This window comes from Mustela nivalis (genome assembly GCF_964662115.1).
Source record: "Mustela nivalis genome assembly, chromosome: 9".
Lineage (NCBI taxonomy): Eukaryota > Metazoa > Chordata > Mammalia > Carnivora > Mustelidae > Mustela > Mustela nivalis.
In genome coordinates, this window is record NC_139028.1 from 19185918 (window position 1) to 19210471 (window position 24554).

Here is a 24554-nt window from a genome sequence, read left to right on the forward strand (position 1 = left end):
CCACAGACGGGTTTCCTTTTATTTATTTAACACTTCACGAGGCAATTAATTTTCCTTTATAAGCATCACTCCCTCAGGGCGTCTTCTTCCGACGGAGGAACGACACGTTTGGCTGGGGAACAACTCCAAAATGAACCCAGAATGAGCTATGGCGATGCGGAATGGATGTATGGCAGTGTAAACAATTTTAATTTAGGAATGTGGCTACATCACCCCTTGCTGAAGTCCTAATGGCACCCGAGATTTATAATGTAGTAAAAAACAATTATTCTCCCGTTGATTAATACATTAACATTTTGGAGTGGAAGCTAAACCATTGTCTTTTTTTTTATTGAGTCAAGTACGACACCTCCATTAAAATGATTTACTAGCTGTACCTTACAATTTAAGCACAGCAGCAACAGAAACGGTAAAAATCTTTTAACTTTACATGATTTGTGAAGTCATATGTGAAGGATTTACCATTTAAATCTTTCAGTACAAGAAGCACATGGCCCTATAAATCTGTCCCCCTTGCAGTTGCTGGACGCCTGAGAGAAATGCATTTTACCAGGAAGACGGAGAGTGCAAATTCAAGTCAATTTTTAAGAAAGATTTATCTCTGTCTCTCTCCAAAGAACAGAGCAAATCTCTGAAGCCTCCACCTCTAATAATATTTGAAGTTTATCGATCAAGTGTACAGATCCGTGACAGCTAAAGGTAATGGTGCTCTTTTGAGCCGAAACCTGATACAACGCTTTCAGCAGGAGGGCGTGATTTACACTTTCTATCGATATTTCCAATTCTGCTCTGAGATTAAGTACTGAAGGATGTGGGGAAAGAACTGGTGACCGAGGGTTCCACGAAAAGTGCTTTAATTAAAAGAGTTTAAATTAAAAAAAAAATGAAGTAGTTAAAGTGTTTCATTAAGTTACCTTTCCGAGGACCAAAAAAGCCCAAAAATCCCAACCCAAACAGAAATGCCAGATCGGAGGCAGCAGCAGGTCGCCCAGGACAACAGGATGATGGGAGTTTAATTGGAGAAGGGAGATGGGTTGGAGGCAGAGTGCACTGCAGCCAATTAGCCCGCTCCGTGATGTGCGAGCCCCTCCAGCAACCTGTCTAATAAGCTCGACTTGAAACGTGGTGGAGACGAATCGCCCTCCTTGGCCAAAATTGTTGCCTACTGCGGAGGCAACAGCCTCTGTGTCCTGAAAGTCATCTCGTTGGGGCAGAGTGGAAACTTCTTCTTTTAGAGACAACACAGCTTGTGGGAGGGGGGCGCTCCCCCTGGGGGGGGGGGGGGCCCTTGACACAGGGTATCTGTCTGAGGAGAGCAATTCACACCCCAGAGACTCTCGCCCAATTGCACAGAGTCAGCATCGCTGGTGGGAAGAGGGAGCAACAGAAAAGCCAGGAAGTTGTGTTTTCCTTAGGGAGCTGTCAAAATGGGGGATCTTGTAGGAATGAAAACAAACTAATCTCTAACTGCCATGAGCTGCAGACCTACTGAAAAAATAGGAGTCTTTCAACGGACTCCCTGGGTCTTAGGCTTGGAGAGGGAAAACAGCCATACTAGCCACGGAGGAGAGGGGAAAGTGAGGGGTGGTTGCTGAGAGCAGCCTGGGGAGACGGAGAGCAGACAGAAACTTCAAGAGGCCGTCCCGGTTCCAGGCACAGACTTAAATAACCTGTCTGGGGAAGACCTAAATAACCTGTCTTGTGGCCGCTGTTCAAAGACTGCCTCCTCCATGCCTAGGCACAGGAACATTCTAGAAGCCTGAGAAAGCCAGAGACAGAGAAGCTGTTATCCACAAAACACCTCATGGGCTGCGTATCTGCGAGATTCATTTCCTTAGCCCGAACTCTTCATTGGATCTTTGCTCCCCATGAACTTCGGGCTCAATGGGGTCAGTGGTGCCTAGTCGCCCCCGTACCTTGCGCACATTCAGTACTTGGGTTCTAGTGACCTTCCCCGCCCGAAAGGGTAATCTCTCCCACTATCCCGTGATACTCACTTGATAAGAAAGTTTACTACCACCTGTTAATCACCCAGACATTTTTCCTGCCTTCAGTTACCGCAGAGGGACACAGAAAGCAACTGAGGTTTCCTTTAAGGGAACACGGCCGTCTGTGAGCCACTCACCACCTCTCTGCACCCCAGCCCGGGTTCACCATCCTCTGTGAAGAGCAACATGTTTTCTTGCCTCAGCTCACTCCTCCCTTGTTTCCATGTGGGGGCTGTTGGGAGAGTTTGCAGAGCGTTTTCGACTTTTGCCTCTGCTGGGAGGCGATCAGGGTGAAAGCTGGTTACTGTGAGGGCAGAAGGGCCTGCACCTGCGGGCTGGGGCCTCGCTCAGGGCGAGGAGCAGCAGCATGACTGTACACCACGAGGCAGCAGGCAAGTGGCTGGAGGCTGCAGGAGGAGCGTGGCTCTGACAAGTCCCGCAGTGGCGCACCCTTTCCTGTTCTGCTCCCCAAGGGAGAGCTCCAGCCCGCGTATTAAGAAAGTAACTTTCACCATCATTCAAAGGTCCTGCTCCTCTTAGGGTGCAGACCTTTTCACTTTGAGGTGCCACCAACGTCCCTGGGGAGGTATCCTCCATTTTTCTGAATCACGCAGAGAAGGAAACCAAAGAGCCAGACTCCACAGCTGCCCCCGGCTTCTACCCTGAAAGGACACGTGGGCAAGGAAAGCACTTAGAAACACGCCTCGTCCTTAGGCGAGTAAACAGCTCTTGGGTTCAGAAGGTCTTTTTTCTTGTGCTTTTAAGAAACGAAGTAACAGGGGCACCTGGGTGGCTCAGTGGGTTAATCCTCTGCCTTCGGCTCGGGTCATGATCTCAGGGTCCTGGGATGGAGCCCCACATCAGGCTCTCTGCTCGGCAGGGTGCCTGCTTCCTCCTCTCTGCCTACTTGTGATCTCTGTCTGTCAAATAAATAAATAAAATCTTTAAAAAAAAAAAAAGAAACAAAGTAACAGGTGTCCCTAAGAGTGTTTCCATTTCTGGGACTATCTGGGCCCTATCATCCTGTGGAGGAAACGCCATGTTTCTCCTTGGTGTGTGCTGCTGGCATCAAAGTTATCCCAGCCTTGATCTCAGCACGTTTGGGTGGAGTGACGAGTGTCACCCCCAATACCCTCACGTGCGACGTTGAGTACCTCTGGCCCGGTGGTGCCATGGTTCCGGCTTTCCGGGGCGCTCTGTGGGCACTGGGAAGAGGGGCCGTGCGGGCTCCCGGTTGTGGCACAGTCCTGCCTGCCTGGACTGTCCCCTCTTGCACCCCTGTCCGAGGCTCTAAGTGTGACATACGTACGTATCTTTAAGGACAGATCAATCATGAGCCGTTTAGTATCGCGAGTTGGCTTTTCTTTGGGCAAAAAGCTGGAATAACTGGGCTCCAGGTGAGAGTTTCCGAGCTGTGCGCAGAATGTTAAGTTGGGGACTACCACCTGGGCCAGAGCTGGCACCACCCTGGGCTCGCGTCAGCATCTTAGAAACTGCAGGGACAAAAACATTTCAAAGGGACTCCCAAGAGGGCAGCCCCCAGTTGCTCGGCCCTCTTCACCTTGGGCCAGGTGACCCGGCTCCCTCCATTCCTCAACATGCAACATCAAGGGGCCAGTTCTAAAGGCAGGGGTTCCCGAGGGCCTGCCAAGAAAAGTGATTGCTAGGGCCAAGTTCAGGCTCCTTCCCCCACCCCCAGGGAACTCCTTCCTCTCCGCTCGCTTTCCCTCCTCAGACGACTTGCCAGAACCGTCCTGGTGGGACAAAGTGGGGCCACCACTTCGCCCCCTGGCACGGGGCGTCTCACAGAAACCGCCAGGGGAATGCCTTCATCCTGGATGTGTGATAAGACTAGAAGGCTCGGCTGCCAGAGGCAGGGATTCCTGGCTCGTGTGTCCCGGACCAGCTCCTGGCAGAGAGGGACTCTGGCAGAGGACGTCACCGAGCAGAAGGCTCACGGCTACCGTGGCCTGCCCACCGTGCAGCCCGGGCTGGGCCTTTTGCCAAAAGGACACCAAGCTCCCGACCTCTAAGAAGCTGAAGTGTGACCCGGTTAAAACATAAATGCACAGAGCAAATATACGGCAGAGGGCACGACAGCCACCCCGTGTTGGCGTACCTTCCCATTTTCAAAAATCCCTGGCTCAGGCTATCTACGGCCTCCGGGAGAGCTGGGGCTCCTCTTACACCCATCTGTTTCTTCTTCCCCTAGGCCACAGACCACCTCAGGTCTCACCTTAGAAATTAGTATTCAATACATGGTGGGGGTTCTAATGCTACTGGTCTGCTTCCGTCTTGAGCAATTCCTACGCTCAACCCTTCTGCCATTTCCGTACCCAACGAACAGCTGGAAAAAAGTGGAGACTCTTGACTTTTTGCAACAGTTCTGTCCCTTGGTTTGGTTTGAGCCTTTGTCCTGGGCTGAGGGTTTGCCGGACAAGTCCGTTTAATTAAAAAACTCTCAGCATCCGTGTTTCTAATGGAAATGCTGCCTCCAGCTTCCTAGGCCCGTAGGCATCAGTCTGTCTTAGAGGACACTTAATGATGTCATTTGCTACTTCTCACGAGGGAGAAAGAAAAAGCCTGCTGGTGGGGATTTCCAAATCGGAAGCAAAGCCAAAATCTGACCTCCAAGACAAAACAAAACTAAACAAAACAAACAAACAAAAAGTGGCACCACCTGAAAACTGTAGCTCCGCATTCCCATTCCCCTACTGTAGCTCCCTGTATGGCAACACAAATAAGTGTGCGTTTTAAAAACCACAACTTTATTACCGAAGGGGAACACACTGAATGACATGCACTGACAAAATGCCACATTATTTGCTAATCCTAATATGTTATTCTTCCTTAAGATTTGCTTTTCTCAGCACCAATTCAATTATAGATGCTACAAATCCTTCTGACATTTAATTCTCTCTTGTCAGAGAGTAGTAAATATATACAGTACATGCACAGCTTTCCCATTAAGATGTTAATATATATCGGAGCACACTAGCCTCTACGTAACATAACCTTTCTGTTCTATCTTCTTAGAAAGGGGAAGGGAAGGAATAAATGCAAGGCAGGAAAATCACGACGCTCCCAGAGAGCATCTTGCTCGGAAAGCTAGTACTACCCTTCAGCTGCACTGAATTCTAGCAACGTTAACCGTGGCTCTGCGAGCATTTCAAAGGAACCACGTTAAGCTTACTTAAAGGAAAACTGCAGTCAGCATCCTCCTCCTGCCACCGAGAGCTCGGTAAGCATTCATTTAAAATGAGAAGTTCTGCACGCAGGCTTCGGGCTGTACATGGTCACTGCTCAGTGATGAGGACTTGGGCTCTCGCAGGTGGTCCCTGCCTACAGATGCGCCTCCAGACACGGGCCCAGACGGGAGGCGAAGAAGAGTTAGATCTCCTCGTCCGTATGGCCCACGGGATAGTGGTTGGATCTGGGGTCAAACAGGGCTTTGTTCCTCTGCTCTGTGACTGCAGGCGGGGGGAATCAGCCTCTCGGAGCCACAGAGCACAGCCATGCCCTCCCAGGGTCGTGTCTGCGAGGCCAGCATGTGGAATGGGAGAATGCCTCTCTGGGCCAGGGCTTGGCATATCATGGACACGCAGTAAGCGTCTGTCACAGTTAAATCTACAATAGGAGAGCCCTAGGGGGGCTTTCTTCCAGGTTTTTAATATTATGGATGCCAGGCCAATACTTATCGGCTCTCTGGGAGTAAGGGCTGCACGGACACACAACTGTACACTCGGCACTGCTCTCGGACTGTGAGACGGCCATAAACCCTTGCTGAGTTGAAGTTGCCAGGTCCTTTTCCATTTCTGCAGAAGGGCACTGGGGCTGTGGATAGCCCAGCTGCCCTGTGGGGTCAAGGCTGAAGGCCACCTGGGCCAGGTCATGACCCAGGTGTCCCATCTGAGCATGTGGACTGGAAGTATTTATTGTCAGCTAAATACTGAGAACAAATATTTTTTATGCCGATTTTTTCCTCCCATAACTTGATTTAGTTATTTTACCCAACAGCAGAAATGCCTTAATGAGCCCGAAGGGGTCCTCCCAAACACTCCATGTCCCCAGAGGCCAGGAGGCACACTCAGGAGTCCACTCCACTCATCTCATAATAAGGACTTCAAAGTGAGAGTGCCTTTTCCCTTGGAAGCCACAGGAAGGCACGGGAGGATGGAACCAGAGTTCTCCTTCAAAGAGTGCACAGCTGAGAAAGAGGACAGCGTCGTAAAGTATTTCCAAACATTCATTTCCCACTAGAATCTCTTTCTGGAGAAAGATGCTCCTGTGGACCTCAGGCATTTGGGGGTGTGAGGAAGATGGATTAATGAGTATGGTGACGTCACCCCAAGGCAGTGTCCAACCTGTGGAACTGGAATTCACATTTCGTGGCATAGCCTGGCACCTCACTAGTTTGGAGGAAATGTTCCTGTTTGATGGCCTCCTTCCTCCCCATGAGGGAAACAGTAGCATGTTGGATTATGGGAAGATCAGCAATTCAATGACCTTCAAACTCCCATCCTGGGAGCGCTGTGGCCAAGCTGCCACAAGACCCGAGGCGAGCTTCTGTCTATTGCCTTGTGTTCAACAGAATTTTAAAATCAGGAACTCTACACGTTTTAAATTTTGTGACCCCAAACTTTCCCACAGCCTATAGGATCATCTCAGTGGGAAACTGATCCCAGAATTTTGGACAGTGTTGGACAATGGCACCGAAATCATCTGAGGCAATGGCCTTCTTCGAAGGAGAAAAAGCTTGAGTTGATGCCAGAAGAGATCTTTCCAGGTCATTCAGCACGTGGTTCTGCCCCTGATAGGCTCCAGAGAGGCTAGCTTTCCCCTCCTCATTCCCTGGACGCACACACTGAATCGAAAGGGGTCTAAGAGGGAAAGGATTCCTGAGAAGACCCCAGAACAGAGGATTCCCGAGAAGACCCCAGAACAGAGGAAGCGTGGCGTTCACAGTGGAGGGAAAACTCTTAAACTAGTCTCTGTTTCCTGCAGAGGTCCGAAGACCCGCACATTCAAATTCTGACTCTGCCTCTTGAATAAATCATTCAACCTGGGTTTTTCTGCTCAGGAAAATGCTCCCAGGGCTGGCTCCCTCGCCCTGTCCCAGTGGCCTTCTGTGGGGACCTTTTGCCCTAAACTGGCTTCTGTCTCTTCCTGGTCCCAGTCACTCGTGCCCACTCTACCCACTTTAATTTTTTCTACAACATTTGTCCCTGTCCGCCATTATCTCGTTGTCGTGAGCCTGGCTTCCCCACTAGAAAGTAGCTATGAGTGCGGGGGGCCAGCGGTGTGATCGCCACAGCACTCTTGGTCGGTGTTGTTCACGCTGCATGCCTGGTGCCCGGCCCAGGGTCTAGCACATACAGGAGCTCCAACAGCGGTGCCCAGCGAAGAGCAAATGAGATCATCTGTGAAAGACTTTTCTAAGCTGAAAAGAACTGTATACAAGCTAAATACCACTACACTTGATTTACAAGCCATACTTAGAACTTGTCTACACAGCCCAGCTGGTTTTTCTTTATCATCGTTATTGCGAGTCAGTGAGGGCAAGGAGGACTGCCCCCCCCCCACCCTCAATGTTCTGTCTATTGAGTTTTTCCACACACATTTTCAGCAAGTTCAGCCGACTCTGAGGACCTTCACAAGGACCAGATGGTCACAGAGCCCGCCCCCCACCCCAGAGCTGACCATCGGGATCCAAAGGGCTTGATGTGCTTCTATTATCCACATTTAGACTGTATTGTGAACCGCTGTCTCCTTCAGAAATCATTCAGGGGATGCCAGCTGGCCCACCCAGAATCTTCTATCATGCCTGGCACGGATTATCAGAGCCATTTAGGGTTTGCCCTCTGCCCACACTCTTCTACAGATTGTGAGGGAGATGTGGGATTTTTCTAGATCGCTTTCTCATTTGTAGAGCAAGAGTTGAAAACATGTTTGGGGGAAGCATGACAGCTCTGGAATTTCTCGTCAGTGCCTCCGCTTCAGAAGCACAAGACTGATGGACTGCTCTGATAGTGCCCGAGGGCCATTCTCTGGCACAATGTGTATTTACCAAGGCACTCGGCTGAAGAGTCCCCAAAGACCTTTCCATTGCTGAAAGGAGGGAGGCAGTGCAGACATTTAAAAAAAAGTTTTAAAACAAAATCGAAGGATAAATATGCTTAAAGCTATTCTATTCCACACGGGCGGCAATAACCACCAGCTGTCACCAGGAAGCAGCAGATGTAATTGATAAAACAATTCAAAACTCTTATGGGCCCATCGTCAATAACGTTAACACCCAAAAAAGTAAATGAAAGGGTTCAAAGTAGGACTGGAAGAGCTCTCCAGGTCTGCCAATTATTAAATCACCGAACTACACACAAGCATAATTTTTTTAATGCAGATTAAAGAGGAGGATCAGCTGGGCAACTTGCTCTGCTGGGTGAGGACGGAGTGCCATATGTTGCTTATGAAACTGTCATTAGCTCAGGTAGCAGCGGTGAATGGGGGGAGTGGGCAGAAGAGAGACCTTCGCTATTTCTAAGGAAATGCAGGATATGGCATCTATCAGTAATAAGGAAAGGCTGAAATTTCCACCCAGATGGAAAAGGGAATGGATGGTAATATTATTCATTACCACAGTTTAGCATGAAATGCGCAACACCTACTCTAATTTATTGATGGACTGCTTAAGACGGGTGTTAACCTGTTTGTCTTGTATTATAATTGAATTCAGTCTCTAGGCTACAGAAATTTGAGAAGTTCATCCTTTCTCAATCAATATGCTCCCCTTCAGTGACCCATTTCAAGACAGCTTCATAAAAAATAATGTATTTTGTTTTAATAAATTTAAACACTATGACAGCTGCTCAATTTTTATTGGTTGTGTTTTTTTTTTTCCTCCCCCTTCGGATGTCTCTTTGCTGCTGAGGGAAGCCAAGCTCACAATCAATAGTAATTGATTAATCAGCATCCCCTTTGAACAAAGGTGCTAATCAGTTTTTGATTAGTTCATCAAACCAGATGCAAAGGCAGCCCGAGCCCGGCCTGATAGATCATCAGTGTTCTACATGACTTATGGCTCCCAAGCAACCCAGGACTGAAGCGTCCGCGGAGGGGGTGGGGGTGGGGGAACGACATAATTATTCATTTAACCGAATTATTAGGAGCACAAACAGTTGTTGGTTTACTGCTCCTGACTGCGGCGTGATGGATAGAACTGCAGCAAGACCGCATCTGACTTGGTGCAGGACTTAGAGACCCGGACTGGTTCCTTAACTGATGATGCTTGCGGAACGGGTGGATGGCTGATGTGGTCCCGCTTTCCTAACAAGGAGAAAAATTCCCTTTGCCCATCTCGGTGACACTCAGGTGACGATGCCGCCAAGAGGGGTCAGGCCCATGAGGACTCAGTCCTTTCTTGGGATCCTTGAGAAGTTCCCCTTGCCAGGGCCGTGGGGTCACCTGTGCTCTGTAGGGTCAGGACACGACCCGAGAGCAGACTGCTTACAGACAGCATTACATTCCAGGCAAGGAGCAGGACTTATCTCTTCTTTTAAGTGGGGTAATGTTTTTTGCAATTTCTCTAAATACCCCACCCATATGGGCAAAAATGAAACCCTCCCTTGATGGGCTGGCTGTCTCTCTAATCTTCCAGTTATTTATCTGAATTCACTAGGATTTGGAACTTATTCATCCAACAAGTATCAACTGAGTGCCTGCTACACGACAGGCATGCGGCAGTGAACAAACCCAACACGGCCTCTTGGAGCTTCCACTCGGTGGGAAAATCTGACAGCTAAGCTCAAGCTGGGACATGCTACGTCGAAAAATAAAGGCACCCTCCCTGTTTTCTAGGTTTGATGGAAGCTCCTAAGAGGCGAAAACTCTGCACTTGGAAAGACTAGGTGGCTCTGATTTTCTCGCTGGGTGAAACCCGCAGTCAGGGACCATCACCTCGCAATTAACTATTCAAGGGAGCGGAAGTGAAGTCTCTTCAACAAGGGGCAATATGAACCCCTTCCTTCCAAAGGCTTGAGTCAGCATCTGTAGCCCTCTGCCTTGGTGCCTCCATCACCGTGATGAGGAGGAAGGGGGCTTCCTTACTGATTTATTAGGAATTAACCGATCGAAATGCTGAAGGGGCTGTAGCTGGTTGGCAGGGAAGCCCCAGAACATCACGGTAGCTCATGTAACTGTTTAGCTCTGACCATTTTGAATCTCCTCCTGCACCCCCCCCCCACCCCTTTTAGGATATGCTTCTTATTCTGGATTAGTAACACCTAAATCCTGGAATCAAGCATGAAACCTACTTTTGCAAGAGCTCAGTGTGCTGTGAAAAAGGTCTGAGGTGGATAATTAGTTTACATCATGGTGTGTGACAAAACAATGGCCCCCCCTTCCTCCCTGCCCCCTCCCCTCCCCCCTGCCTCTAAGATCGTTATGACGTAGCTTTTCTAGTCTATTCTACAGAAGTAGATGGTCAATAGGAATTTTTTTTCTTTTTAAAAGGAAGATCTTCTCTCATAATCCAACATCTTTAAACTGCTTGGAATGCAAAACATTTCTCTCGAACCATTATACAGCCAGAGCATAGAAAGTATTTTACGCCACGGAAAACAGTGGCTTTCGTACAATCCAACGATGAGCTGCCCTCCCTTGCACAGACCCCCTCAGTCCCCGTCGGAAATATACATGCCACTAGCACCAGAAAAAGAAGGGGGCGAGGAGGAAGAGAGTGTTAATAAAAATTTGTTTTCCTTTTATCTCAAAATCCACAATTGCTAATTAACTTCCCGGGAAACCAAATGGCCATTTTGTAGAAGTGGACAGAGCACGCACAGGTTGGACACCGCAGTGCCTTACCTAATGACTAGCCCTTACCTGAGAGGTCCTCACTGTCCAGTTCTTCTGCGGAATTGGGCAACTGAGTAAGGCCTTACAAGTAAAAACAAATCGTTTTTCTTTTCATTCCTCAAGGGACATAAACAAAACACTTCAGAACTGAGGATGAATTTCTTAAAAAAAAAAAAACATGAGCCAAATCTCTTGCTATCTCTCTCTTTTTTGGATAGCTTGAATGCATTAATCCATAAGTACATTTCTCCAATCATTTCATTTTGTTATTGATACACAATCAAGGCAGAAAGATTCCTCAGTCTCCGCTTTCAAAGCACATGAAACATGAAGGTGAATGTTTAAAATCACTCATTCATAACAGCATGCAAAAAGAAAAAAAAAATAAAGCCTGATTGTTAACCGTCAATGCTCTGACATGGCCCTTGAATACAAATACAGTTAGAGGTTACATACTGCTGTATGTAAGTTTTATTTCACATTTTCCCGTAAATTGAAATCCTTTGCCAATACTGACAAATACATTTCATTATCAATTTATGACGATCTTGGATCACTTATTTCAAAATGGTACAGCATCTGCTAACTACAGATTGCAGGTTATGTCTTCATCAGAAAATCTGATTCGCAAAATGACTTTTTAAAAAGGAGAATTTAAAAAAAAAATCAGTGGTATGCCTGAAAAATGAAACCCTCAAAGCTGAGAAAGCAGTTAGGCCAGGAGCTAATCTGGGGCTGGGGGGGGGGCGGGGGAGGGCTTGAATGGTCCACACCGAGCCACCAGCAACGTTGGCCAGCTGGGCCAGCTCTCAGCTAGCTCTGATCTGAATCAAAGGAGGGGGAGTGGGAGGTAGATAAACAACAGGAGGCTTGGCTATGGGTGGGATTCCATTTCCTCATGCTTTACTTGCTCCTTTGAGGAAGATCATGAGCCACCAAGATACGAGACAATCTAAGGAGGTCTCCATTCATTGTTCCTTGACGTTCTGCTCAAAGTCCAGTCTGGTGGCTCTGGGTCTGCTTCTCTAATGGGATTTGTCACTCTGGAAGAATATTTGTGGGCCTATGAAACCGCAAGGACGTTGGGGAGAGGGGCGGGTCTTTAGTTTTCATCCTTCCCTTCTCTATAGCCAAGCACGGAGTATAGTCTCAGCAAGCATTTGCTGAATGAATGATGTGGGAGTAATGCTCAGTGAACTACCAACCAGAGCATGAAACGAATGCTCTGGAAACAAGCAATATCAAACTGATTGCACTGGTTTAAAAAACAAAATACAAAAAACAAAAAACCCAAAGTAACAGAAACAATCATGTAGAAATGGTCAATAAAAGCTTGGGTTTTGTAAGTCGTTTTATAAAGAAGCCAAGTGAATATTGATAGCCAGGCTGGTGGTGTGAAAGGAAGCCATCGTGTCAGCTCTTGGAGGAAGAATTTCCATTGTGAACTGTGGGTGCCAATATTCAAGGGCAGGTGCCAATTAGAAATGGGAGGGTTTGAGTCTACGGATCTTCCCAAACTATAGATTTAGGCAACAAAAGGAAAAGTAATGAGTAAGGCACTCAATTATAGAGGCAACTGAGTAGGGATGCTATCCGTCTGTCCTGAAATCTGATTGGCTGAAAGTGTTCCTATTTTTAATTAGCTTTATCCATTGTATAAAGACTGATGAATACAATTATTTGAATAATTGTTATAAATGGGCAACATAAAGTACTTCTCTGTAGTTAATTATGAATTTGCAGTTCTCAGAAGGCTAATCCCTCACTTCTACGTGGCCCAATGAATATCAAGGCTTTCTACCTACGTGCTTGGCACCCACTGAACCATATTAAACAAGGATGTTTCAAGTAGGCGGCTTTACTGCTGAATGGCTGCTTCCGTGGGGAGGGCATGAGAAAGCTAATTTTAGAAAATAAAGACAAATACGTTCATGAGATATCACGGATATGCAAAGTTTCCCATTAAAAAGCAACAGACAGTTGATACACACCTCATTAAAGATGAAACTGTCATTTTTAATGGCATAAATTTTAAAATACACCAAATCACCTGGAATCTACTGCTCAGATTACATCGGAAAGTGGGAAGCCGTTTCGATTAGTGGCGTTAAATTTGTTTTTGCGCTACTGTTGTATTTTATGAGTCTACAGTGCTCGGCCATGGTTGGATAATTTTTGAATAAGTGTAATTGGAAGAGTGTACTGAGGCACTGAGGGTAGAAGGGAGGACAAGCAAAATTTACCTCCTAGAATTGCTTTGACTGAGGTAGTTCTCTTTCATGTTCAAACTCATACACCTCTTATTTTCTCAAAGTAACAAAGATGCACTTTATGAGGCAGACCGTGTTTTCCAAAAGGAAACTTCACCATTTAACGATACATGGGAAATCCCTTCTTAGTTTTTCTTTTTAAACTTCCGTATCATCTGTTGAAGACCCTTCTTGTCACTTCTAATTAAAATGTATCCAATAAACTTCTTTAAACTTGGTTAAACAGGTGAAAAGTTTAACTATTGGCCCATGTGGGACTTTTTTTTTTTTTTTGAGCAATTAATTCTGAGCATGATAATTTCATGCATGCACGGTAGACCTGCGTTGCACTTGTTCCTGGTCTAGGATGGGCTGCACATCCCCTGGGCCTCCTCAGTGCCTTTGAGGTTGTCACCTCTCCTTTCCAACAGACATCGCTGGCTTCTAAAAGTGGTATGAGGTAGCAATCTTAAACCAGGCTAAGGAAAACCTCAAACATTAGAAACAGCAAGAAATCCTAGAGATAGTTAAATAAAGTCAAGGTCAAGCAAAATTTCAATGTTTGTGGGTTTGGTTCATTAGGGTTTCTTTCTTTCTTTTTTTTTTTTTTTCAGAAAATGTCATAAAAGAACGATTAAAGAAAACCTCAAAGGAAACAAAAATGTAGCCCCCTGGCTCCAGTACCATTCCCAGTAGGAAAAAGTAGGCGATGGTCTCTTTCTTACCTAAGCGGCATACATCTGATCACTTGGCCATATTATGGAAACTGTTACTTCCATCACCAGCCATAAGAGTTCAGACGCCCCCGGTAGTTTTAATCTAAAAGCTCAGTCATCCTGTTCTTCCTGCTTTGTCAGCTTTTGTGGAGAGTTTGTCCCTTCTTCCCATGAGCAGAAATTTGGTTCACGCCGTTAAACAGTAGCACATTGTTTCCAAACGGCATATCAAGGCTGAAACACAATCTTCAGGTCCTGCAGCCATTCGTAAACCTCTTTAGCTTTGTTCTTGAGTAGAACACACAATGTCTGCAGAGTCCCTCGACTGAATGACAGCCTTTGAATGCCACTGTTGTGTACTCATACAGAGAGATGTGCAGAGAGGTTCATACACAGATGGCGGACATAGCGGTTGTAATAATGCGCACTGCTGGCTATTTGCCTTTTGGATGGGCTGCAGAAGGAGCCCGCAATTGAACAGAAAGTTAAGATAGGAATTTCATGTGCTTTTAGGATTCTAGTAAGGCTTGCACTACTTATAAAATTTTAGAAGTCGGGGAAAGGGAGCTTTGGGGGGCGGGGGTGGGGTGGAGGGTGGCGACCTGAGGGCAGTGGACTAGGGTGTGAGAGTGTATCTAGCACAGGCCAAAGATTTTGCCACTGAAACTGAAAGTAAAAAGTAGTTTCAGGGGGTTCCCAGTTTGAGTCTTACCAGAGTTATATACTGAATTAAAGACTACTGAAAAACTCATTTGGGATATGTAAATTCATGAGCTCATCAGCCTCTGATAGATCAAGAGGTGGAAAGCAAAAGGATAGGTAGCCTGGAAAATCATAAAATGGGAAGAGGAGAGGGGAGAGGGAGTGGGGGGGAGGGAGGGAGAAGCTCCGACCCAGAGGAAGCCAGCTGACTGCAGTGCAGCAAAAGCACAAGCACTATTCCAGACCATGGGCATGCGGTCACCCCAAACCTCACACAGGGGAGGTGGGTGGGGGAAGGGAGAGGGTACACACAGGGCTGAGAAAGAACAAGGCACAAGACACAGAGAAGCGCCCACATTTGAACAAACAAAAACTATCACGCATACCCACACGTCAATAATCATAGGAAGGACGACACCATCCGTGCTTTAAGTCACTCATGCATTTCCGCCATTAGTTTCAGACCACGTAGGACCAGGATTTGGCAGAGCGTTTTTTGCATTGCTCGACATGCACGCATGACACAGGATTCTTCCTGACCAGGCCTTAAGGATGAGCTCCAAAAACACAAGTGCTCAAGATCCTTATTCAAAGAGAATCCCTTCGGTCACCCTAGTCTAAAAGATCCCCTTCGTACACTCGCTTTTACGTCTACCATCAATTAGATCCTGAAAAACACATTGTGACTGATTGTTGTTTGTTTTCTTTTTGGAGAAAATCCATTTGATTTTGAGTCATGCCCATGCACTTCTAACCTTCCAAGACATGCTTGTTCCAATCAGATATTGGTAAGAACAAATGACCAACATACGTCAACAACTCGTATACGTCTTACGTACTCTAGCAACACAAGCTTGAATAAAGTATTTTAATGAGTCTTCAAAGGGAAAGCTTTTTTTTTTTTTTACAAATTATTTTTTTCATTTTTATAGAAAAAAGGAGAACTATAGAAGGAACTCCAGAATGAATCCTTTTAAGACCAATAAAGTGGTCATGACAGGCTGACCTAATATGTCTTGTCATTTGAGTTGCCAAGTCCTCCAACCGCGCCATTTTTCTAGGCCCAGATCTCTCTCATGAACATCTCAAGGTTATTCTCAAGTGGATGTCAGTCAAAAGGTTGCTGCACTGAAGAAGCTGGGGTTTAGTCATAATTCACTTGAAGACAATCTGGTTCCAGATAGGGTCCTTGCTTTAAAGTTTCCACCATACCCTATCACCTTTTTTACCCTGACGACTGCCCTGAAGACCATTTCCCCTCCATCAAGGAAGATTCTAGATACTCCTTTGGCTTTCATTAAAGCTGTTGGCTGGGGGCGGTAGGACCTCTTTGTGAGGACACTATGAGGGTATCAGACAAGTTAGGAGAATGTGTTTATATGTGTATTACATAGGGGACCATCCTGGGTTATCACTTCTGTCCTCCTGCTGGTAAGGAATAGCATGTGTGGATGTGTGGGAGGGGGGAGGAGAGAACTCTTTTTCTTCCTCCCCAACATTCTTGGCTGCCAGCCAGTGAACAACATCCTGGTGGTGTATCGCTGTCCCTGAAATAATAAGGCAGTGGTTGCTTCTCTGTTCTCTGCCCCAGGAATGCTAGAAAGTCTCTTCGTTACACCACAAAAGAGAGATCACCGTCACTTTCTCTTTCCAGGAAGAAAGATCTGACCAAAAACCGTGTCCTAGACCACGATGGGGCCCCTAGGTTAACTTCTCATTTCTCAGATCAGGGAACATATTTCCTACTTGGAATACCTCAGCCAACTCTAAGACTTACATCCATCAGAGTCACGTAAGTACATGGATTTTATCGAAGGGACCTAGCAAATAGAACTCTGGAGTCTTAGGAGATAAATGATCAATATTTCTTCAAAGATCTCACAGAATTCAAGAATCTTATGGTTACATTTGACCCTGGAGTCAATTATAGGAAGCTCAGAACTTAAAGCATCTTAAAAAGAATAGAACAAAATCTCTTGAATGGCATTAAAATAGCCTTAAAGCTCTGCGACTAATCGATAAAAGTCAGGAAGTGCTCAATTAATGATGAAACCTACAAATAACTAAGCTTAATGGAGTGCAGTGCCTGAGCTGTAGCAAGCACTATGGGGCATTACCTTAGAAAGTGGAGGTTTTATACCTAATTGATTTCTCATGATTGCCAGTGTATTTGGCCCTTTACCTTTTCCTTCTGTGCCCAGTGACAGGAAAGGGCCAGGTGGAGGCGCAAGGGGTGTGGGGATGAAAATAATGCTTCACACCCAAGTTCATTTTGCTCTCTTGGAATTCCTCATCGGAAAGTCCAAATGGGGACTGGTGGCAGGGGGCCAAGCATCACGGCCTGACCTTCGGGGACAGCTCACATAGGATGGGTTTCACTTAGAGATTTCCAACTGCCAAGTCCTCAAATGGAGGTCTGTTTTAAGGAAGTCAGTCTGTGCTAGGAAGAAATGTTTTGCTATAAGGCTTGGCTGATCACCCCATCGCTTAAATGGTGGAGTCCAACCCTGTACAATGTGCTAAGTGATTTCAATAGGCCTTTTACCAAAAAATCCCCTTGAACTCAACACCCCTTCTCCAAGCACAGTATCACTAAGGTTAGAGTTAGGGAATGAAGTCATATACAGATGAAACATGATTCTAATTTCCTGACTGGAGAGACACAGAAAAGTTAATGGGCCTCTTCCAACCTAGTCAGTCAGAGAGGAAATAGAAAAAGATGTCCCGATGGCTGTTTTGTTTTTTTCTTTTTTAGTCACTTTTTGTTTACAACCTTAACCAACTTTGTAGTATTTTGCCTACGAGATACCCACACACAAATGATCTTTTCAGTCCCACTTAATGCTGTTAAAATTTACATCTGGTGTCCCTCCTGGCTTGGAGAGGCTTCCTGCCCAGTGCTAGCTAGCATAAGCCTGCGTGCACACATGGAGATTAAGAGTGAACTGGCTCGGGTTTGCAGAGGTAGCTATGATGGGGAACATAATTAAGAGAAGAGTGATGCCCTCCCCCGCCACCACCTCGTGAATTTAAACAGGACTACCCTTCTGCCCTTACCTGTCCTTCACGGCCTCAACTACTGAGTGTCTCTTCCAAATGTACCTGGGACTCTAGCCTATAAACGAAGAAAGCAACTGGGCCTTTAATCCAAAGGCCATATTCCAATGGCCAATATTCATTTTTGAAATCCCTCGTGTTTTGGGGTCTGGTGGCACTCTATCCATAAGGGCCGCCTGTGGCCGGGTCTCCTGCACCCTGGCCTGACTGTCACTGGCCTCCCTCCAGACGGCAACCATGGGCTCCTGAACTCACAACAGAAATGACAAGACTCGACATCCTTCCAAGCCTTCAAAATTACAGTCTATGTATGAGATCAGTCTACTCGAAATACGATTTCCCTTGAAGACTGCATTTCTCTTTTTCCCAGGCTTGCCTTGCCTCTCAGCAGCGCTGAGAAAGTAGATAAACAGTAATGTGATACCAACCGTGAACTGCGGGCTCTGTCGTCGCTGCCGTGTCTACAGACGGGAACAGAGGATTGGAGGAAGGGAGGAAACAGGAGGAACGGCATGCAAAAAAAGGGAAAATGGAAAAAAATGGAACAGATAATATATGAGCAAGCTTTCAAAGAACATCGCGTGACAAGCAATAATAAATGAAAAGCAAAAAGCATTTGAAGTGAGTTGCACTGTTTTAAGACATGCCTTCAGCTCAAAGCTGCGAGCCAGTGAGGAAAACAGTCAATTCTGTGGTTCTGGGGGTCTTGCCAGGACACATCTACTTGCTAGTCCATAGTCGGGGGAACATGCAAAGTGAGGGGAAACACCAGCGCAGACTCGGTGGCTCTGAACACATAAAGGCTCAGGACTGGGGCGGAAAAGCTCAGTCGGCAGGCTGGCGGAGCAAGGGATTCATACATTCAAACATTGCCTTTGTCTGAAGCCAGCCCACGCAGGCGCCCGGGCTTTGTGACTGCCCATTAGGCATCAGTGAAACAATCACACTTTGAGGATCCTCTACGGCTTACGCTCAGATGCCTGTACATGAACACGTGAGCTCAAGTTTTCCATCCCGCGTTATTATTTTGGCAGCGTTCAGCTGGAAAATTCCACGGACTGGGAGGCCATGGGAATGAACATATTAACAGTTTCCCGATAAAGTTTCTGTTCACAATCCCCCACCCCTACCCCCAACCCCCTCTCCTGGCCACCAGGAATCCTTTCTTCACTTTGCAGCACTCTCTGGGTTACAACCTAAGAGCAGAAGACCACCATGGACACACCCGAGTCCGCACAATTGGCCAAACACCACTTCCGATCGTGTGACTTCCCACAAATGACAGTATCCAGCCATCCCTTGGCTCCCAGGGCAGCACCATGTTTGCTGTGGGGAGCTGCAGGGAGTCCCCCGCCTTTGTGGCCGCCTTCGCGTTGCCAGATGCACTTGCTGTGGAAGAAACCGTGGTCTCTTTCTTCCTCCATTTCCGATGCTGTCCAAGTTTCCTCCTCCTTCTGCTGTGCTTCGAACCAGGCGTGCTGTTCTGGCTCCTCTTCACAGGGAATGGCTCAAGGGGCTCAAGAAATTTTCTGTTTATTTTTGGCTAGAGGGAAAGTGGGATAAATATCTAACAAAATGCACGATGACATTCTTTTTCCAGTTGTCTTTTTTTTTTTTTTTTAAACACCACTCCTGTGGCCAACTTCATTCCAAAGTTAACCCATCTGGCCATGCTTTCGTGTTCGAGTCTACACCTCTCCAGTATGTTTCTTTCCACTATCCCCATCTGGCCAGGGAGGGCTGGTGACATGAACTCGTCATCTCTGGCTGGGCTGGCATTCTTGGTTGAAACTGCAAGTAGTTACCTGTTCCCTACCACCCACCCTTAACACAGCTATTTAAGCTGATAATTATTTTCATGAGTTCTAGAGACTCCAAAAGACTCTTCCGGACTCGACACAGGCAATGTTTAAATGCAATGGAATGCCACACTTTTTCCTTTTTTTTTTTTTTTCCTGGTCAAACGAGCCTGGTGCTTCTGATGTGCAAATCAGGACACATGAATTCACACCGGTGTTCCCCCTCAGTTGGCATGCTTTCCTCAGGACCCTATAACCATCAAAACAATTGCAGCCCTTCTAAGGAGCCAAGATTAACCAGCAGTCTGAGAAGCCACTGCAGCTTTAACATAACTTATAGCTGAGTTTCTGAAGGATTGATGAAGGAAAGAAAAACATAAAATACACTGCATAAGAACACAATACTTACTTACAAGTCAAGTCTGTATGCATAAAATAGCAGTAAAAAACAATACCAAAAATTGTACAGTTGAAACATCACTACACGGGATCGTCATGACACAGCTGATATATCTCCTTACTTGAAACATCCAAGCCAAGTGTTAGTTTCAGGTGCTTTCAGCTTAAGGGGCAAGATCAAATGCACATTTGTACAGAAACATTTATATGCATGCTAACACATTTTATGGATAAGCACTGGCTCCTTTACAAAATAAAAAAAAGTAATAAATATTTTGGTTATTTTTATAGTAGCACTTCTCATAGGCTGTAATCTTAGCAGGTCAATAAGTAGCATAAACATGAAAGAGAGGAGGTGGAGTAAATCCTAGAGGTTAGAGCCCTCAAAACTCGTATCTTAGCATGAACTGATGACTGCTCCTTTTACCGTCTTCCTACATCACTGTGCTGTCCACTTTATCATGAAACTAAGTTAAGTGACCCTAGGTGTCGGCTTCTTTGTGGGCACTAGAAAATGAATGAGCCCAGTCCACAGTGCAGCTTGCTTCCCCAGTATGGGGATGGGAAGTCCATCAACTGCACCCAAAACAGGAGGAGAAAGGGATGTGGTGGGGTGGGGGGGGGTGGAAACATCTTCTAGGGCAGTTAACAGCAAACACACGTTCAAGTCAAACCACACAAGTCACTGCGGCTGGAAGTGGCCAGGCCATGGTCAGCAATGGGGCAGGGGAACGCAGCAGACACACAGGTTGGCCACAGAGTTCTAAGGGGGTGTGAGGGAGTGTTGGGGGAGGCACCAATTCTATTTCTTTAAGAGCATCTGGTGTGCTCTCTAAACAGAGGCTATTCTAAGTAAAGAATTAAAAAAAAAAAAAAATCTTTAGAAGTGACTTTGTGCTCCCCACAGGAGAGCAGTGTGACAGAATCTAATTCTCCTTCCTAATTGCATTATGACTTCATGCAGAAACCGCAGACACCCTGGCTCTGAAGGGAGTGCCGCTCTGTGAAGTGGGATTTATTCAGGGTGTCTTAATCAGAAGAGTGGCGAGAGGTGCCAGGCCACCCCTGTGAATCAACTCGTGGGGTCACTCCATTGTTGGGTAACATTCGGAGTGTATGGGCAAAACGCAAGCAGTCCACTTGCAATACAAGTTAGAAACGCTGTCATTAGCTTGAAAAATGACAGCCCCTAATTGTCCTAACAAAGACTTGTTTTCAAAGGCACTTTGCTGCTGCCTTTAGAAACTCACCAGAGAGAAAGAGGTCACAAAGAGTTGAGCTGGGCTTTGGGGGCTGTAGGGTTAGGGAATGAAAAAGGCCTTGCTGAGCTATTGTCTTGATTTTAATTTTAATTACAACAGGGCAAATCTATTGTATACTTACTTTATATGGTCAACAACCAAAAAACAATCCCGGGTTCCTGCAAACCCAGTCAGTGTGCGTGGCCTTAATAGTCCCTCTCCGGCTGTTTTACGAGTATCATCAAACAAGGTATCCCAGGGCAGACCCTGCATGTTTTGAAAGATGCACATTTCACGAAATACTGACTCCTTGGTCTCCTGGCCATATCAACAGTTTATGGCATCCTATCTTGAATAAATTAAACATCACCTATATTTCATGTGGCAGTAGAAGATATTTACAGAATGAAAAGGCTCTGACAATGTGTGAGATTAGAGACTGTAGCCGTTTAACCAAGTAGCCAAAAAAAAAAAAAAAAATGCTGCATGAGAGGCAGCTGGGCAATATTTAGTTGAAACAGTCATGTGTAAGCTCCGCTGTGGCACATTCTAATCCTTTCATATGGATTCTCTCCAACTTAGAATTGTTCATTGAGTGTGACAGACTGGGGGTTTAAAACTAATCCATAAATTAGTCCGTGGTCTCACACACAACGGGTGCCATAAATGAAAATGAAAATCCTAGAACAAAATTAAATTCACAACCTTAAATACTTTTTCTTCTCCAATTGCTCCGTGGTGCTCCTGCTTTAGAACGCCCCAATTCACGGTGAGACTGCATTTTGGGGTGCGTGTGTGCAGGGTCTACGTTAAAAAATGCACAGTGTAATAACCTAGAGAACCCAATCTGCTCAGAAGCAGAGCTTAATTGTAAAGAATTTAAATTCTCCCATTTTGATTGTCATAAGCTTAAATGGAAGCGTACTAAGCAGTCCAGACATATTTTAATACACTTTCCCCGAGTTTATTTTCTTAACTAAAGTCAATAAGGAGCCAATGGGTTTTCTTAATTGAATTCCCCTTCAGTTTGTGTTACGGAGCTGCTTTAAATCTAGACACTAGGGCAGGCGAGGAATTCCCCTGACAATTTTATTTTCATAGTTGTGTTTCGCCGGCCAATATATATTAAATATAGTTTTTTTAATTCATTTCTTTATTTATTTCTGACTTATTTGAAATCTATTGAAAGCAAAAATACGTGCCGGAAAATTAAATTTCGAAATTTATTTTCTACTGGATTCTCAGTTAATTTTCTTTCCAACTATGTTATGCTTTAATTAAACTCCCATTTCTCAGGGGCTGGAAAAAAAGGGGACAAGAACAGAACAGAAGCTAAATAGGCCCAAACAGGGAAGTCTTGTTAAAGCTCTTTTACTTCTTAAAGTCACCCTCTCCTCCTTGAGGGGGCAGAAGGGGTTATGGGGTAGGGCCCCAGGGAACAGCAGGGTGGGGAATGGGTTGGTTTTTTGTTAAGCAATTTCAAGTTTTGTTAAAAGCTTCTTCAGAATTGTTCCCTAATGCTGCTGTGCCCCTGAGATCTTTTTCATTTGCAAACCAGATGTTCTGAAAATAACAGGAACCCATACAGGGGTTTCACCTCGCAAGGAAAATGTCCTAGTCCTAGTAGTAGTCGTCTTTGATGCTGGGGTGGAAGTCTGGGTGGAGGAAGGGGAAGTAGGGGGAAGGCATAGGGGAGGGCAGGAACAGAAGAGGAGGGTGAAGGTGGAGAGGGGCGGGCTCTAGAAGTAGGAGCTTCTAGTCCTCTCCGGCTAGGCTAGATGCAGAAGGCTCCTTTCAAGTCCTACCCTTTCCACCATCAAGACAGCCCCAACGATCGCTTTCTAAGCCCAAGAAACGCATATGTACGATGCTAGTTTTCTGAACTGGGGATGAATCTTCAGTATGGAAACCTTTCAAGTCCTCATCTCTTGGATTCGTTTAAAACAAGGAACATAAAAGTATGGGAATTGTGATGGAAGCAATAGAAAAAAAAAAAACTCCGTTCCCACCTCTCATTTCTTTAAAAAAAAAAAAAAGGCAGAATCAGGTGAGCTTCGTTACTGTAGTGTTCTCACTGCTTCCATTCCCTCATAAATCAGTATGGGTCAAGAGCTGGTTGGCTATGATGCTATTGGTAATGGGTCTCTAATCATCAGCAAAATAAAAATGTACACAGTGGAGACAGTATTTAAAAGAAGGGCCACGCAATTTGGGGGCAAAAACTTGAGAAGGGGGCTCATGCGTATTTTCTAGTGCCCTCATGATATGCTTGTCACCAGGCATGTTGGCCCATCAGTAACATTCAGTAAGTATGCAGTAGAGGATGAGTGGTACACGGTCTTAATGGAGTAGAAGCCAACTCTGGGAAAAAGGGAATTTAGTAAACACTCTAGAATGAAAGTTGTGTATGTCCTAGCAACAGTGGCTTAATATATGCCTGGAACGTAAACACACACACACACACACACACACACACACACACACTGCAGACAGATGCTTGAAGTTGGGCCATCATGCTTACTTTCCAGAATGCCGTCCTTACCCCCATTCTATGCATTCCTTGATGGCAGACCAAGCTACTTGACATGTGATGCTCTCCCCAGTCCTGCTCTGGCCGCAGGGTGGGCCCTCCATGCAGAGCACCTCCCACTCTTGGGTTCCAGGGTGGAAAACCTAGTCTCTCTACCATATTTTAAGGGGCTTAAGGACTTTTCTGCCTCCCCAGGCACTAGCATCTTACTTTATGTATTACAGGGACTTGGTATTTGTTAAATGAATGCCTAAAAGCTGGTGGATAAGCATATAGCCCTTTGCACCTCGCAAACACCTGCAGCACAGAGGAGGCTAAGACCTGGAGAAGTGGCTCCAGGTGAGGCCAGGCTCTCTAAGTGTGGTTTTGATGGTCCTGGTACAGGGGGAGGTTAGCACAGGTGTCCCTTCTTTCCTCCGTATTTAAGAAACTGGAAACACTTGCCATGGTGTTGGGTCTCCTGCACTTGGTGTGCTCGAAGCATCTCTGAAGGAGAAGGACCACACTCAGGTTTAGGGGCCTGGATACACTTCACACACACAACGGCTTAGGATATCAGACTATGAAAGCCAAGGTAACAGGTGGGCCTGCGGGCTGGGACTCACTTTCTCCAAGGTACCCTGGGATTGTAGTGCTTAGATACCAAGCAGAAGAACAGTGCTGTTTTCTTCCCCAGAAAACACAAAATACTGAATTGGATACGTACTTTAAAAAAGAGGAAAAACTCATTTAGAAATGACCTATTTCATTCCTGTGAAAGGATTTTTAAATGTGTTCTAGGACTTGGCCCTGTAGCTATTCATTTCTTATTCTAAAGTGATTTTAATGTTTTAATTTATGACAGTCACATGAACAGTGACCTACAGGTTGGCCCCCCTCCCCCCGGCCCCAGTGAACCTGAATTTCCTACTGAAGCTGCCAAGGGTGCTTATAATAACCAAGTGCTGTGTTGCTTTCTAAGGTAGATTCCTCATCAAAGGACAGGACTGAGCAGAATCAATACAATATCCACATTACCTA

At 45.9% G+C, this 24554-nt stretch overlaps 1 protein-coding gene across 6 annotated transcripts in view; it reads right to left on the bottom strand.

The window, feature by feature from the left end:
* CADM1 (cell adhesion molecule 1) overlaps window positions 1-24554 on the bottom strand; it is a 325642-nt gene that overhangs the window by 5713 nt on the left and 295375 nt on the right. For 2 of the 6 annotated variants that reach the window (XM_082682633.1, XM_082682631.1), the window contains 2 exons: window positions 17994-18026; window positions 10869-10922 (listed from right to left, as the gene is read on the bottom strand). The exons of 2 other annotated variants lie outside the window; for them this stretch is intronic. In XM_082682633.1, coding sequence (XP_082538759.1) covers window positions 10869-10922; window positions 17994-18026 — 87 coding nt within the window. The remainder of the gene's footprint in view (window positions 1-10868; window positions 10923-17993; window positions 18027-24554) is intronic. 2 more of the 6 variants (XM_082682635.1, XM_082682632.1) reach the window with 1 other exon arrangement.